Source organism: Tachysurus fulvidraco, chromosome 10, assembly GCF_022655615.1.
Source record: "Tachysurus fulvidraco isolate hzauxx_2018 chromosome 10, HZAU_PFXX_2.0, whole genome shotgun sequence".
Classification (NCBI taxonomy): Eukaryota; Metazoa; Chordata; class Actinopteri; order Siluriformes; family Bagridae; genus Tachysurus; species Tachysurus fulvidraco.
Window position 1 is genome coordinate 18346324 of NC_062527.1, and position 17040 is coordinate 18363363.

At 40.5% G+C, this 17040-nt stretch overlaps 1 protein-coding gene across 15 annotated transcripts; it reads left to right on the plus strand.

Moving 5' to 3' along the window:
* The first annotated feature begins 71 nt into the window (after nucleotides 1-71).
* On the plus strand, nucleotides 72-15793 carry LOC113654928 (heterogeneous nuclear ribonucleoprotein R-like). 15 transcript variants are annotated; one of them, XR_007144089.1, is made up of 17 exons: nucleotides 1743-1764; nucleotides 2135-2292; nucleotides 2525-2643; nucleotides 2750-2857; nucleotides 2953-3066; nucleotides 3637-3813; nucleotides 6917-7052; nucleotides 7284-7489; nucleotides 7586-7735; nucleotides 7851-7972; nucleotides 8307-8954; nucleotides 9106-9170; nucleotides 13291-13362; nucleotides 13740-13910; nucleotides 14845-14925; nucleotides 15024-15081; nucleotides 15576-15793. XR_007144089.1 is itself a non-coding variant. In XM_027165220.2 (12 exons), the coding sequence occupies exons 2-11, from the start codon at nucleotides 2139-2141 to the stop codon at nucleotides 8917-8919; spliced, it is 1899 nt and encodes a 632-aa protein (XP_027021021.1). In that variant the 5' UTR covers nucleotides 72-93; nucleotides 2135-2138; the 3' UTR covers nucleotides 8920-8954; nucleotides 9106-9423. The 15 variants fall into 15 exon arrangements, 4 of the variants coding, with proteins under 4 accessions (XP_027021021.1, XP_047675391.1, XP_047675390.1 ...); XR_007144092.1 differs by having other exon boundaries at nucleotides 1742-1764; nucleotides 9108-9170; nucleotides 13740-14925; XR_007144091.1 differs by having other exon boundaries at nucleotides 1742-1764; nucleotides 8307-8953; nucleotides 9104-9170; nucleotides 13740-14925.
* The last annotated feature ends 1247 nt before the right edge of the window (nucleotides 15794-17040 follow it).

Consider the following 17040-nt stretch of genomic DNA (forward strand, 5'->3'; position numbering starts at 1 on the left):
CGCGTGCACGCCCATTTCCTTTTCACGTTTTAACACCGACCGGGACGCTGCGTCCTTACGGTTTCTGACTCGTATTCCGATTCTAGAACAACGGTAGCTCTCACCCTTTTCCTTTTGTTTGTTATAATATTGTTCTTGTCCTCTGGCACTGTTATTTCTTTTATTTTAGTTGCTGTGCATTTGCACTTTGAATAATATATCTCATTGTATTGTTGGTTTATGGCATTAATAAAAAAGAAACAACAACAACAACAACAAAAAAAAACGGTAGCTCTGCGCTCGCGCCTGGCTGATTGCATTTCGAACGGGTTGCGCGCGCTCCGCTATCTGACGAGATTTTGGGCTCGATACCAATCCAAAGCAAACTTAGGGTGCTATTTAATCACTTCCTGTCGTGGGGGGGGGTACACATTTTAAACCAACAAACAAACACACTTAATGCGTCCGTTTGAATGTCACACGTAGAAATACATTCCATATTAAAGTGCGTTATTAAAAAAAAAAAACTGTCAAAGTGGTTGAGTGGAAGTGACTAGTGGTAAAATATGGAGATGGAATTGAGACAGGGCCACTGTGCCGCGCGAGGAAGTGGCGTTGTTTGAGCGACGAGAGCTTGTGTGTGTGTGTGTGTGTGTGTGTGTGTGTGTGTGTGTGTGTGTGTGTGTGTGTGTGTGTGTGTGTGTGTGTGTGTGTGTGTGTGTGTGTGTGTGTGTGTGTGTGTGTGTGTGTGTGTGTGTGTGTGTGTGTGTGTGTGTGTGTGTGTGTGTGTGTGTGTGTGTGTGTGTGTGTGTGTGTGTGTGTGTGTGTGTGTGTGTGTGTGTGTGTCGCTAGTTACACACGCGCTTATTCACATTTCCTGTGTTTTTTCGTGCTGAGGGAACAGAGCGTCGCTTGAGGCGTTTATTTGTGCAGGTGTCGCTCCGTGGGAGAAAGTAATCATTGTAAAAATATTGGTAAGCTTTCTTTAAGCTGTGTGTTTTTTTTTAATTTATTACTTTGGCGGTTGGTCGATTTGAATCTGAGAGGATTTAACGGCTAGGCCGCGGCTAACACTCTGAAGCTAACACGACTTAGCCGGCTTGCTAGCTGGTCCAGGCGTCTCTTTTGTCTTAAATCTGTTGGTTTGTCTTTTTTCCCCTCTAACCTTTATCCATATTGACTATTTTATCGTTTATCTGTAATATAACAATTTGTAGTTTGCTTAATGGCGGTTTCTGGTTGTTTATGCTATCTAGTTAGCATGCTATCATGGTGTGGCGCTAGTTTTGTTAAGGGGGCGGAACGCTGTTGTGTGTGTTAGGACGTTTTAGTGGACAAACTACTTTTTATACGTTGTAGAATAAAGGTTGTAGTGCTTTGTCGACTTCAATTCGAGCTGTAAAGTGAGTTAGCTTTCTTGTGTTTTTAACTGTTAGCAAATGCGCGCGCGCACTGAAGTGTTAGTGTTACTGAGTGATCGAGGTTCTGTTTTATTCATTTATTAATTTATTACGCATTATTTGGTCATGTAGCTGACACGTGGGTGGATGCACAAGTCGTGTTTTTTTTTTAAATTAGATAGAAGTTTTAATAGGTTTGCACGGGTATGGTTTTGTTCTGTGTTGTCTGCAAAAGGGGGCGGGGTCACTGGCGCGTGCTCGCAGGTGTAAAGCAGAGGTGCACAAACTTTTGCTTTTCCTTTCAAAAATACTTTTTAAGGATTTTTTTTCCAATCCTAGCAGTTTGGTCCCCCCCCCACAGTAACATCAGTGTTAAAGCAATAAGGTTTGTGTTCCTGAACTTTCCCATGCACCAGTGTCATGGCAACAGCACTTGCTATATATTTGTGTGGATTATTATTGTAAATCAAACCAGATCAAATCCTCCACATGTCCTCATTTTTGTTGAAAATGCAACAAGTCTTTTGTTTAGTGCAGTGTTTTACACAGCAATGTTGTGCCTTTTCAACACTAGTGCACTTCACAGCTAAAGGGTTTTAAATGTAGTTACTTCCGCTTTTCTGAGAAACTTGTAGTTGTTGTAGTGTGTTACAAGGCATGTTGGGTGAGAATTCTTTAAGCCAATAAGGTTAACCACCGAGGTGCTGTAACAACCCGGGTCTTTTATGTTCTCTCTGTATTCTTGTCCCTCTCAGAGGAATGGCTGCTGAAGTGAATGGCAGCTCTGCTCCTGCAAAAGAAGAAGAAGAGCCTATGGACGTCTCAGCGGCACACACCGAAAACTACCAGACTCTCATTGATGCTGGACTTCCCCAGAAAGTAGCTGAGAGCTTGGACAACATCTTCCAGACAGGTGAGAACATACAGCATCCGCATTTATAGCTTTACAAGAAGAACTTTGTGTACATGTGGGCATGTGTAAGCAGTGCTAAACACTTCCGGTAGAACTTTTAATTCACCTTCAAAACTATTTTATAAGACATTTTTGCTCGAGTTAGTGCAAAATTTGGTTAAATTCCAATTGTGGTGGTAAGAGGGGCAGGTGTGTGCAAGCATAGCTAAGGGTTTGCACATGTATGCTGCAGGTTTGGTGGCCTATGCTGACCTTGATGAGAGGGCGATCGATGCTCTGCGTGAGTTTAATGAAGAAGGAGCTCTGTCTGTACTGCAGCAGTTTAAAGAGAGTGACTTGTCTCATGTCCAGGTGAGTGCTTTGGTTATTATCTTTAAATGCACAACCCTAATAAGGCCTGTTGTTCAGTATAACTCGAGCCATGTTTGAGTCTTCATTGTTCTTTGATTCCTTGCAGAATAAGAGTGCCTTCCTGTGTGGTGTCATGAAGACCTACAGACAGCGGGAAAAACAAGGCAGCAAAATACAGGAATCCACAAAAGGCCCAGACGAGACAAAGATAAAGGTGAATCTTTGAGGTTTTAAGCAATGGAGTCTTGCTTGTTCATGCATTGATATTTGTATAGTCTCATACTGATGACATCAATACCCTGAACTTAGGCTTTGCTGGAGAGGACAGGATATACCCTGGATGTCACTACAGGCCAGAGGAAATATGGTGGCCCACCCCCAGAGACAGTCTTCTCAGGCACACAGCCTGGAATTGGCACTGAGGTAATATTTTACAACAAACACACCAACATATGAACGACAGCTATTTTGAATGAGTGAAGTTTTGTGCCTGTTCGCCTTTTTTGTCAGATTTCACAGTTCTCAAAACAATTAGAGCAGTTTCTCAGATTTCACTGTGCACACAATTATTTATTGGCTGAGATTGTGTAAGTCTGAAAAAGAACTTTTGTTCATTTGTTTGTTTCTGGTATGCATAGATTTGTTAGATTGCTTAGTTATCTGAAGAACCAGTTCGGAATATTTAGTGCATCATATCCATTCTTTAGAGTGGTGTTTATAGTTCAGTTCTGTTCTTTGCTGTACCCCAGAACTCCATAGCATGCATGTGGTTCACTTCCACTTTCTGCGTTTTGATCGAGGGTTGTATCCCCTTTTCAGTTCATGCAGAGGCAGATGGAGAGCACCTCACAGTGTATGAACACTGGGTTCTACATGCTTTGAGGAAAACACTCCTCCAATCTTCGATTCCAATAGAATAAACACTTCTCTTCTGATCTTTGAATGCCTTGAAGGTACAATATACATATTGTCTCTTTTTTATTGTGTGTATAGGTGTTTGTGGGAAAAATTCCTCGGGATTTGTATGAAGATGAGCTGGTTCCACTGTTTGAGAAGGCGGGACCTATATGGGACCTGAGGTTAATGATGGACCCGCTGTCCGGACAGAACCGTGGTTATGCGTTCATCACCTTCTGTAGCAAAGATGCTGCACAGGAGGCGGTCAAACTGGTGAGGCGGTCAAACAACACACTGACACATTTTAAATACACCATATTCAGAATCCCTTGCTATAATAACCTGATTTGAATTCAGGAATTCTGCTAATATTATAGTATATAATATATGTTGACACAGTCAACTCAAATCAAATTTTGTCACATACAGAGTATGACATGCAGTGAAATGCTTTTTACATCTGTCCAGTATTCAAGCATAAAAAGGAATGGAATTAAGGATAAAAATAAAACAAAAAGAAGGTAGATAAATAAAAAGTATAAACTATATAAAACCAGATAAAATATGAAAATATGTGAAAAATGCGTATAATACATAAAGGTGTATAGTTTTAACGACTGTCCTTAAAGTATCCATGTGCAGTATGGTGTGGTATAAAGTGGCACTGTCCAGAGTTAGTGTCATAGTGCAAAAAAGTGAAGATGGGGGGAGAGGTCTAGTACTAGATCCTGGGTGTTTCCTGGTTTAAACTTCGAATGGCCTGCGGGAAGAAGCTTCTCTTCATTCTCTCTGTGTTTGCTTTAAAGGAGCGGAAGTGTTTCCCTGAACACAACAAAGAAAAGAGTCCATTGTTGGGATGGCTGAGATCCTTTACAATCTTCCTGGTCCAGCACCACGTGCTGTAGATGTCCTGCAGGTCAGGGAGCTCAGTTTGGATGGTACATTCAGCTGACCGCACCATCCACTGGAGGGCTTGCCTGTCCTACATGGTGCTGTTCCCGAACCAGGAAGTGATGCTACCCGTCAGGACACTCTCAGTGGTGCAGGTGTAGAAAGTCTTTAGCACCTGAGAGGGTAGTTTGTAGTCCATTAAGCGTCTCAGATGGTACAGACGCTGCCAGGCCTTCTTCACCAGGGCGTTAATGTGACAGGACCAAGACAGGTCCTGTGGGATGTGAACACCCAGGTACTGGAAATTGTCCACTCTCTCCACTGGGGTCCTGTTTATGTTTAGCAGTTGGTATGACTGCTCCTGCTTTGTGCTGAAGTCAACTATCAACTCCTTAGTCTTGCTGATGTTCAGGAGAAGATTGTTGTCCAGGCACCATCTCTCCAGGTTTTTAGTTTCCTGTAGGTAGGCCGTCTCGTCGGTGTTGATCAGGCCCACCACAACGGTGTCGTCAGAAAACTTGATGATAGTGATGGAGTTGGAAGTGGCCACACAGTCATATGTGTACAGTGAGTACAGCAGGGGGCTTAAAACACAACCCTGGGGAGCTCCAGTGCTGCGGGTGGGGGGTGGATGGTGTGTTTGTCCACCCATACAGCTTGTGGTCTGTCTGTCACAAAGTTGGAGATTCATTGACACAGCGGCAGGCTGAGTTGCAGGACCTCCAACATAGAGGTGAGTGTGGAGGGGAATTATGGTCCGCAGACAGCATTTTTGCATAATTTCCTTTTCTGCAGTCCAGCTGGCATCCTCAGTAGAGCAGTTCTGGTGGTTCGTAAACTGTAGTGGATCCAGTGTGTCAGGTAGTGATGCTGTGATGAAGTCTCTCGAAGGACTTCATCATTACTGAGGTCAGAGCTACAGGGCAGTAGTCATTGAGGCAGGTGGGCTGGGATTTCTTCGCGACAGGAACAATGGTGGACTGTTTGAAGCATGAGGGGACAATAGACTGTTCCAGTGAAAGGTTGAATATCTGTGAACACCGGTGCTTGCTGGTCAGCGCAGGCTTTCAGAACCCGACCTGTGATGCCATCTGGTCCTGCTGCCTTCCTGGTATTCACTCTCTTGAATGCCCTCCTCACGTTATGCTCCGAAATGGTGAATGTGCTTACCTTTAAGCTCTTTCAGCGTGCATGCTGTTTGTGCCGCTATCGTGGTTAGCTGCAGCCTCATAGCGAGCATAAAAAGTGTTTAGCTGCCAGAGAAGCGTCCGCATTCTCCATTCTGGAAGCTGGTGTTCTATAGTCCGTGATGTTCCTTAATCCCTTTGCTTCCTTCATTGCTCTGTGCAAACTGTAAGATGCAGCCTTGTACTCGTCCATTTCCCCGGTGGTGAGCCCCGTTTTGTAGGCAGCGGAGCGGGATCTCAGAGCATCGCGGATAGTTTTATCCACCCACGGCTTCTGGTTGGGAAACGTTCTGATGGTGGTTTTCTACACTGTATCATCCGCTAGTTTCCAGATGAATCCCACAACTGCTTCCGTAAACATGTTGACGTCATCAGAGCTGCGCCTGAACATGTCCCAGTCTGCGTCATCTAAAGCGGCCTTGTAGCTGTTCTTGAATGGTGTCTAGCAGTGGTCTAGCTTCCTTTCGCCCCTGGTGGGGCAGGTGATGTGCTGCTGAAAGTTTGGTAGTGCACGCTTGAGGTTGGCACTTTTAAAGTCTCCCACCACAATGAGCGCAGCATCCAGATTCTGTCTTTGGTGTAGCGTTAGTGTCTCATGTAAGTCCCATACTGCAATGTCCGTGTCTGCTTGAGGTGGAATATAAGCGGCACTGACTATGACCGAGCTGAATTCCCGAGGTAGATAGAAGGGCCGACATTTGTTGGTCAGTAGTTCCAGATTTGGTGTGCAGAGGAAAGAGGAGTGACACTCGCGTTGTTGCACCAGTGGTTGTTCACCATCACACACACTCCACCTCCCCTTGACCTCCAGTGTTCTTTCCATGCGGTAGACCGAGAAAAACTCGGCCGGCTGGATTGCGTGGTCCTGTACCACTAGTTCAGACATGTCACAGTGAAGCAGAGAAGGTTGCAGTTCCGAATGTCCCTCTGGAACTTGACCCTTGCCCTGAGGTCGTCGAGTTTGCTTTCCAGAGACTGGACATTGGCTAACAGGATACTAGGTAAGGGAGCGTGGTGTGCGCTTGCCCTCAGCCTGTTCCTGACAATGGCTCATTTCCCTTGCGGTTGCTGGTGTGGGTCACGTCCTTTGTTCTTCCTCAGGATCTCGCTCGGCCAGCATGGGTTCAGGTTTAAAAGTGAGAAAAAAAGAGAACAGTATCTATGTAAATAAATAAATAAAATAAACAAAAGAAACAAAGTGCAACCAGAGCACTCACCGGCATAATCCTGTCACTCAATCACACAGATTTGATTCTGAAATTCTTCTCTTTCTCTCCCTATTTCTCTGTGTTTTTCAGTGTGATAATTATGAGATCAGACCAGGGAAGTATTTGGGTGTTTGCATTTCTGTAGCCAACAACCGACTCTTTGTGGGCTCCATTCCAAAGAACAAGACCAGGGAAAGCATCCTGGAAGACTTTGGCAAAGTGACAGGTCAGAACCCAAGCTCCCCCTACATCCATCTCCATTCATTAATGTACCTGTATATAAATATATTTATATTTACTCACATACGTACAGTATATGTCCAAATAACTTAAATAATGTCCTGGAATCATTTCTAATTTTCAACAAAAATTTATATATATATGAATAGGCTGTTCGTTTTAAAGACTGTTCGTTTTTGCCTATATTTGATTTACGTTGCTTGTGTACTTGTTCCAGAGGGTCTACAGGAAGTTATTCTGTACACACAAGCTGACGACAAGAAGAAGAACCGAGGTTTCTGCTTTTTAGAGTATGAGGACCACAAGTCAGCAGCACAGGCCCGCCGTCGCCTCATGAGCGGCAAAATTAAGGTGTGGGGAAACCCTGTAACAGTGGAGTGGGCCGACCCGGTTGCTGAACCTGACCCTGAGGTCATGGCCAAGGTCGGTTTTTTTAATATTGTGAAGGTTGGTGAGTTAATACATCAGGGTTTATTAAAATGTGGTTTCTTAAAATGTTTTGCATTTACATGGTTTTAGGTGAAGGTGCTGTTTGTTCGTAAGCTAGCCACTTCTGTCACAGAGGAGCTCCTAGAGAAGACATTCTCACAGTTTGGGAAACTAGAACGTGTTAAGAAACTGAAAGACTATGCCTTCGTTCACTTTGAGGAGCGGGACGCTGCTGTTAAGGTAGTCAAATTAGGTGGAATGTGTGGAAGTGTTTAAAAAAAAAAAAAGTTTATTTTATGATGCACTAAATTAATGTGACTATATAAATGTTCTGATGTTTGTGTGCATGTGTCAGGCCATGGAAGAGATGAATGGGAAAGAGCTTGGGGGAGAAGAGATTGAGATTGTCCTTGCAAAGCCTCCAGACAAGAAGAGGAAAGAACGGCAAGCTGCCCGACAGACCAGCAGAAATACAGGGTATGTCTGTGCACAGAAGCAAAAATAAATACTGTATTAATCTTCTCATCTGTCAACCATGTTTCCAAAAATTTGCATTCTCTATACTGATTTTAAAAAATACCTGACACTTGTGGAATTGTCCACTAATTGTTTAAAATAAGCATCGGAATATCAACTACACTTTAACTGATTAGGGATGAGACAGACGTGAAAATCTGGTCAAAACTGCTGTAATTGAGTCTTATCCCATTCGAATATTTGTTTGTTTTTTGCAATTTGCATGCAAGTTTGTTAGAATGCACACATTGAGTTTGAAAGTCACATTTCACTATGTATTTTGTCATCTGTGCAGATATGACGATTATTACTACTACCCCCCACCTCGCATGCCACCCCCAGGCCGTGGCCGCGGCCGAGGTGGTCGTGGCGGCTATTCTTACCCACCCGATTACTACGGCTATGAAGACTACTATGATGACTACTACGGTTATGATTACCATGACTATCGTGGTGGCTACGACGATCCCTATTATGGCTATGAAGAAGTGTATCCAATAAGGGGACGTGGCAACCGTGGGAGCCGTGGAGCCCCTCCCCCACCCAGAGCACGCGGGGTTCCCCCGGCTCGCGGTAGAGGTGGCTATGCTCCGAGGGGAGGTGCTCCCATGGGTGCAGGCCGTGGAGGACGTGGAGGGGGACGAGGTGGCCCTTTCCAGTCACCCAGGGGTGGACGTGGCACCAGAGGTGCCCGTGGGAACCGTGGTGGCAATGTGGGTGGTAAGAGAAAGGCAGACGTGTTTAACCAACCGGATTCAAAACGACGCCAGACAACCAATCAGCAGAACTGGGGGTCGCAGCCAATCGCTCAGCAGCCACTACAGCAAGGGGGTGACTACTCCAGCAACTACTACAGCAATGACACCCTGGAGTTCTCCCAGGATTCTTATGGGCAGCAGTGGAAGTAGACGACACACACATCACCACCCCCCCAAAAAAAAAGGTATTTGGCAACAATAAGAGAAACAATTCACAAAAAATAAACTAATTAAAACACAACTCAAACACGTTCCCACCGTCCTCCTGTTAAAAAAAAGAAACACTCGTTGATTGGCTGGCAGTGTTTGACTTCTATTCTCCTTCTCCCTCCGTAGAGTATGTCAGTGACACAATAAGGACACGCCCCAGAATTGGCTTCACAAATCCTGATTGGCTGAAAGTACGTTTTTGGCTGAAGACAAGAATGTATCTGTTCCTCTTCCTTCCCCTGATTGGTTTGCTCTCTCTCTTTCTCTCTCACTCACACACACACTCACACACACACACACGAATGACTTGGACATTTTGTCTTAAATCATGCACCACTTTTATCCCTTCCATTTGTTCTTTGTTTTAAAAGCCAGCAATGAACATTTTAAAGACACAAGGACTTTGACTTCTAAAATAAAAAATAAAAAAAGAGAGGAAAAAAAGACAAAAAAAAGGCTGTACCATTAAAATCATGACATGGTCTCGTAGAAAGCTCCTGTCCAAACGTTCATTCAACCCCCACCTCCAACCCCCACCATCACATCCAACTGTACACTCTCTTATTACTCCCACTCTTTTACTCTCTCTCGTTCTGTGGTTTCTGATAGTGGCATAGGGTCTTGCTTGTAAATAATGGCTATGACTAGAGCTTCATTTTCATTTTATTTGTCTTTTTTTCGGAAGTGGAGAAAAGAATCCACAGGAAGGAAAAACAAAGTTTTGTAGCTGGAAGTACCGTTAAAAGTGTATGTTTAGCATTTCTAGAAGTAGATAAATTGTGTTTTTTAAAACCTGACATAACTTCAGACATTTTTTCTTCTTTTTTTTTTTTTTTTTTTTTTAAATTTGCTCGTTAGGACTTTGGTTTGGCTCACCTTAAAAGCCATGACAGTTTGTTCTCTGATGTTTGTATTTATAACTTTTATTTTTTGTTTGTTCCGTTTCAATAAAAACTCATCCGAGCAACAATTGGTCAAGTAACTTGAAACTCAGTGTTTGTGATTGTAAATTTATTTAGTTTGTACCTTTCACTATTGCTAAGGAACACGGCTGAACAAAAACACACTCAAGTCAAATCACAATTTAAATGCATAAATCTTGGCTATGAAATTTCTGTATATTTTGTTTTGTAATGTTCACATCGTCGGAGGAATTCCATTTTCCTTCCTCAATGAACCTGTATGAAGATTAAGGAGCTACAAAGCCTATTGTGTCATTTTATTTTTATGTAAATACAACAACTTTCAGAAGCAGGACAAAATTTTCCATGTAGCGCAACACGTACAATATTATAACAGGGTTCTTGCACTCGTCTGGTATAGAATCTCAATTCTCTCATTTAATGACCTACAGAATTTATAAAATGCGATAATTGTCATTTGGCAGCAGTGCAGCTATTTAATTGTCAAAGTAATACGAGCACCAAGGTTAGAAATGCAGTTGTCCTTATTTATCAAAGGTGCATGCATTCAAATCTGATCATAAAACAAACTGATGCAAATTCCATTCATTAATTTCATCTTTTTAACTGTATCATTAAACTCCTCACATCTGGCTGTAGAGTGTGTACATTTAAACGCAGCGTTTTAACAACCCGAACAATAGTTGATGTGCAATTAAATAAATTAAATAGCCAACAAAGTATGCTATAAGGATTTGAGTAGGATTGAAACAATCACCTTGTAGCAAATGGGTCCAATTTAACCGGGATCTTTAATGTGAACAGAATCCATGTTCTTGGGCAGATGTGCTGTTTAAAAAGCATCACATGGGTAAAACGTAAACGAATGAGTGGAAACATTCGCCCATGATCAAGCTGATTGCTGTATTCTTTAATCCAGTTCATTGCTTGTTTTGAAGTTAACCTTGCATTAATTCCTACACTAAAATGTTTGCTCTTTGCCATGCAACTTTGATGAATATCCAGCAAAGTCTTTCGCTAATTTATTGTTAACAAGACCTTTTAAAAGCATATTTCATGCATTTGTCTCACTTCCTAGCACGATTACATCCAATTAGAACATCTAAAAAACATTTTTAATTAAAAAAAAAAGATATGGCAAGAACCCCGTATAAAGTGTATCATGCTGTCAGAACAATTTACGCACCGTGAATATAAGGAATCTCTACACCTCTGTTAAAAGTTTAGGTTTTTACGGCATTAGAAATGAAGCCAAGATAAAGCAGAACTTTTTCCAATTTTACTGGTCGCAAAATCAGTAATATTTCTGGAAAAGGAGGAACAAATACTACAATGACCTGGTTGCGCAAGTGTGCACATCCTTAAGAGCTTTCACATTTTTTTTTCTTTTGCAATGCTCCAGATCATTCAAATCTCTTGTTTAGTGCTCAAGCCATTCCAAACTGATTTGCTTTAAAGCTCCATTCCCAGATGAAGATCCTGACATGAGCACCATAGCATGATCCCGACACCATAATGCTTCACCAAGGGTACGGTGGACTTAGGGTGAGGAGCTGTCTTGAGTTTGTGACAAACGTATCTTATATTTTTCCTAGATCTTTGTCCAAAAGGTTCGTCCTTGGTCTGGTCAGAGCATTGCATTTTGCCACATGGTTCGGGGGTTTGCATTGAGCTTGAATGCTATTCCTTGAGTAAGGGTTTCTGATAGAGAGCCTTATTCCTGTAGCTCCTGTAGGTCTCATGACTGCCTCCCTGGTAAGTTACCTTCTTGTTTCCTTGGAAGGACGTCCTCTTTGTAACGTCACTACAAATCCCCATTCGGTCCACTTGTTTCATGGTCTGCAAGGTGTCCAATGGTACAAATGTTTTGGAAAGTCTTATCACCCTGTCTTCATCGATACCTTTGAATGGCGAGATCCTATACATGCTTTGTTGTCACAATGGCATACAGTTTTGACACATCTTTATCTGAGGTTAATCGGTATCACGATTACTGTTCAAGTGATTGAATGTGATTTTGTTCATTATAAGTGCATTCACACACGTGTCCTTATAAAAGGGTGTGCACGCAGCCATGTTATTGTGCTTTTTATTCCTTTTGTTTCTCTCTTTGTCCTCTTGAATTTCATCAGTTGCTATAGTTGCTTTTTATCTTGGTCTCATTTTTTAGACTTTTAACAGACGTGTAGACTGTTTTTATGCCTGTAATGTTATCCTAAAATGCTCGTGTAAGTTGAGTGAATCTGGTTCAGTATATTTTTAGCACACTGATGAACCGAGTTAGTGCTTCGAATCCATGACTATGTATTCATGTACTCAAAACTGGCTTCATTATTTATACTGAATGTACACAATCATCCCCTTACCCCAAATAAGAGTTGTTTGCTTCTATAGCTTTGCACTGGAGCCCAAGGGGAAGCTTTTATGTATGATTCAATATATCTGCATCATTTTATCTTTAAAACAGCTTGCATTATATATCTTTAAATGTACAAAATAATAATAAAAAAAAACAATTACCTTTCAGTAAAATAAAATAAATAAAATAAATAAAATTGCATTTTTTGTCGAGAAAAAAAAACTATCATTTTTGTTATTTAAAAAATGCAATCATGATTATATATACATGTATAAAATCATGATTGCATTCTTAAAATAAAAGTAAAAAAAAATTGCTGAAAGTTTTTTTTTATTATTTTGCACATTTAAAGATTCTGAAAGATTGAGCATAATATCATCTGCTTTAAACAGAGTGTAATCTCAGCCAAGTCTATTGTGTCTTGTGAGAACACAATATCAGTATCATATTATCACACTGTCCGACTTTAATAGATATCATAATAGCCATCAAATTGTACCGTCACATTTAGTGATCGGATTGTGGGTTTTATGTTAGCCACAGTTGTTAATCTTGGTACATCCAATGCAACAGTAAAGCAAACATACTTCTGACACCATGGTTTGGCTCTTTGGGGTAAGAGGAGGATTGTATCAGGGTTTTTATTTTTCTCTCCCTCTGTTCCTGTGTGAACTGGCCAAAGGAAAGGCGTCATGAATAACCTTGCATAGTGGGCTCCGTCTGAAATGGGTGATGCTAGTAAGGAGGTCGAAATATAAATAAATGTGAGATACCTGCTACAAATGTGCAGATTTGCTCTCTAGCTCTGCTGCTTATATCTTCGTTAAACCTCTTTGTAAATAATCCAATCCGTAAAAGAATTGGATTATTTATTGTGTCGGCTTGAATCGATCTCGCCTTGCGTTTCTGTCTTATTGATGTGGTCTGCACCCCTGCACTATGTGGTGGGAAGTGTGTGTGTGCTTCTGTCATCTCCACAGTGTGTATGTGTTTGGTAAGTGTTTGTCCCTTTGTATCTGACTTATCCAGGTATCGGCGCGAGAGAGAGAGCCGTTGCTAGCTTGAGGAACACACCAGAACTGTGTTCTTCTTCAGCAGGGGGTGAGCTGGTCTTTCACACTCCTCTCTCTCTCTCTCTCTCTCTCTGTCTGTCTGTCTGTCAGTCTCTCTCTCTCTCTTTCTTTCTCACTCTGTCTCTCTCTAGTAATAATTGGCCATCCCAAATACTGATTAGTTTACATTTCTACATTTATTTCAAGTAATCAGCTATAATCATCCTCCGAAGCTTATGACTGCTCTCTAGAAACACACAAACGAATAGTACTTTGCTAAAAGTCCATAGAATTCTGGTGCTACTAGTCATCTCATGTGATTTTATTTAATTCTATGTAACTTCCTCTGCATATAAAATTTCACATTGCAATTATTGATATCCTAAAGTCTAAAAAAAGAAGAGCTTGTTTCCACCATTTCCACAGAAAGGCGAAATAAATAAAGCTGGACGATCAGTCTGCAGTGACAATCACGAAAATTCAGCTGGATGGTGGATTTTTAGGAGTCTGCATTAAGATGCAGTGAATACATCCATTTCTCCTCCACCATGTCTTATATCCACGTCGGCTGACCATTTTCTGTTGATCTGCTGCTCAGTGAGTTTGAACACATCCAATTTCAGACCGACAATATTTCATCTCTTTCTAATTTTCATCACCATTAAAATGCTTGTGTCAATAACAAACAAACCGACGTGAACAATACGATTGTTTAATGTTAGCCGAGTCATTTGATATTAATGAACTCACTAAAAACATTCTTCATTTTCCTATAATGAACATCTTATTACCTGTATAAATGAGGTGAATATAAGGCAGCAAATAGCAGTATTGGGGAAATTATGTATTTTAATACATGTGCCCAAACACACACTCACACTTGACACACATTTATTTCTATGTTTGTTTTTTGTCTTGTTTTTAATATAATGAATGTGGTAATTATTTAAAAAAAAAAAAAAAAAATAAGCTTGTAAATACGAGTGAAGCTCAAGGGGCAAAAAAATAAATCTAGAGATGGCTTGTTTCATTAATGTCCAGTACAATTGGAAACACTTCAGTCATGCAGCTGAATATAAGCAGTCAGTTTTAAGTGTGTATTCAACACAACCACATTTTAACATAGATTAATATTGTGTGTTTTGTTCCTGGGATATTTCTTGCCTTTGTACATAAAGAGACGGATCTTAAAACATCACTCTCACACAATCGTCTTAATATCTCTGAGGACTGGTTATGGAAACGGTGCACTGATGCATGTAGAACAGTGAGATCTAATGTAGCATTGGACAAATCTATCGCAACATTAGTACAATTATAAACCATGCATTATTTTACACCATGCTGTTAGTGTACAGTTAAAGGTTTAGTGAAAATAATTAAGCTTAATTAACAACTATAACATGTCGAAACTTTCCAATATTCATGTGTTAACTTTTTTTTGTGAGTCTTAAAAAAAAAAAAAAAACATGTATTCATAATAAACAAAGCTGACTGCTGTTGTTAATAATTACAGTTATGATAATAACAGTTACAGATTGTCCAGAAAATTGTCTAGAGTCATCCAACAATGGAGCATGTCGTGTGCAGCGCCTGTCCACTGTATATCAGGGTAAGAATGGTGTGTGTGTGTGTGTGTATTAAAATATCTTTGTCTTTCTATTCCAATGATATTTTTAACCCTCTGTTTTCTCTTTCCTTTCTCTACAGAGCTGTAGGTGTTTCCTGGTGTCTCCCGACCTCATAGCTGAGAAGACCTCGTTTTTGGGTCAGTTTAAAGAAATCATCACATCGTGTTTGTGAGAAAAGTGTCTGCATCACTCACAATAAATAAATATATACATATACATAGTAAATATTATATTATTACATAACATTACATTGTCTTTGTGTGCAAAACAAGCTCCATGAAGACACAGTGTTGAGGTTAATGTCCTGAACAGAGCCCTGATTCTGACTAAACCCCATTGAACACCTTTGGGATGAACTGGAGCACATTCAGTGCTAAGTTTCCAGGATGGTCTCAGGAGACGTTCCATTTAAAGCATAATAAAATATGAATTTTTTTATTCGATGCTTTCGGCAAAAACGAAGGCTCGCTGTGTGTCAGATTTTATTCTCCTGATATTCTTTGGAAATTCCCACCAGATTTTCTCAAGCATACACCAGCTACCTAGAGATATTGTTAGAAATATAGATTTTTGATGTAAATGTTTGATATGTGACTCATTTGTTAAACAATTCAATTCGTTTTTCATGTAGGATAACAGCAGAGATGTCCTGTAACGGGTATCAGCCGGCCGTGGTGCCGAAGGAAATGACGAGACTCGTGTTTCATGGGGACTCGTGGAAGCAGTCGACAGGCAGCAGAAGAAATCAAGCACACGAGGAGAGCATGAGACATGAGTTTCTTTGTAATGTGACCGTGTCTATTGTTCAATGTGCTAAACAAACAGAACGGAATTAAATAATTTAATTAACACCGTTTTCTGTCTTTGTTTTTTTATGGACCGCGCGTAGGTTTCACATTATGTAAGATTCTTAAAAGTGGAAACCAGCAGCCATTTCTGTGCACTTTGTGGTAAGGGTGGATCATCTCACTTCACATTGTCAAAACAGATGTGTTGTCTGCTGATGCGAGTTACAGATGTGTCTAAAAACCGGACGTTAGTGTGATGAGGATCTCCTGATCTCTTTTTCTTTTCCACTTATAATAAACCTCCTGTCAGCTACTTCATCTGCTCTCACCTTATTAATAACTTCAGTTTAGAGTCACGGTTAAAACTCTTAAAGTTGATACTCTTATGAAGCTCACACTTGAGTTCCTGTTAGAACTGTAGGATTATTTGACTGTGTAGTACCCTGTTATAGAAGAGTAATGATTTGTATTCTCACTCTCCGGTTTCATACAGCCATCAGCTAAAAATAGGTTTTCTTTAGTACTGGTTCCTCCTCATACCTCAAAGTTCCTTTCTCTAGCTTGCTCATCAGGGATAAATGTCTGATGTTTAAAGTGCTGTAAAAACACCTATAATCAATCAAATCTGACCGATACAGTGTGACGTGAAATGGGAATATTGCTTGCTTACTTGGATCCTGCTTGGTAAGCCAATAAAATGTGGTTAATTAGGAATGCATCCATTAATATTTTTACTCTGTGTAGTAACTGTTATCATCTAATAGTGTATAGAATTCAACAGTTTCTTTGCTTTTTTTTTTTTTGGACACACCCTATTTTCCGCACCTAGGTTATTGGTGTTAATTGATCATTTCGTTTGTTTTTGTTTGTAACTGAATATTGCCCATTGGGGTCACCCAGAATATCAGTTCCACTTAGCTTTTGTTGTAAAAAAGCTTTCCTTCTAGGACATTGTCACAATGTCACCTTTACAGAAATCTGTATATAAAATGTAATTTAATTAAACTTTTGAGAAAGCCAGAGGTGATCGTTTGTGAGGAAGTAAAATCATCCTTTAAATCAAGATTAAACTACTTTCTATACTTATTTTCCGTTTTGTAACCACCGGGTGATTATCTATCTCTGTCTCATAATAAAGTACACCTTACCTTGCATTTACATTTATATACATCTGTATGTATATGTATGCATTTATATAAAATTGTATGTATTATATACATTTATATACAGGGCTCTCAAGTTTTGAAGACAGCCAAGAGTGACATATTTTACATATGTCTGCATATACCCCCCCCCCCCAAAAAAAAA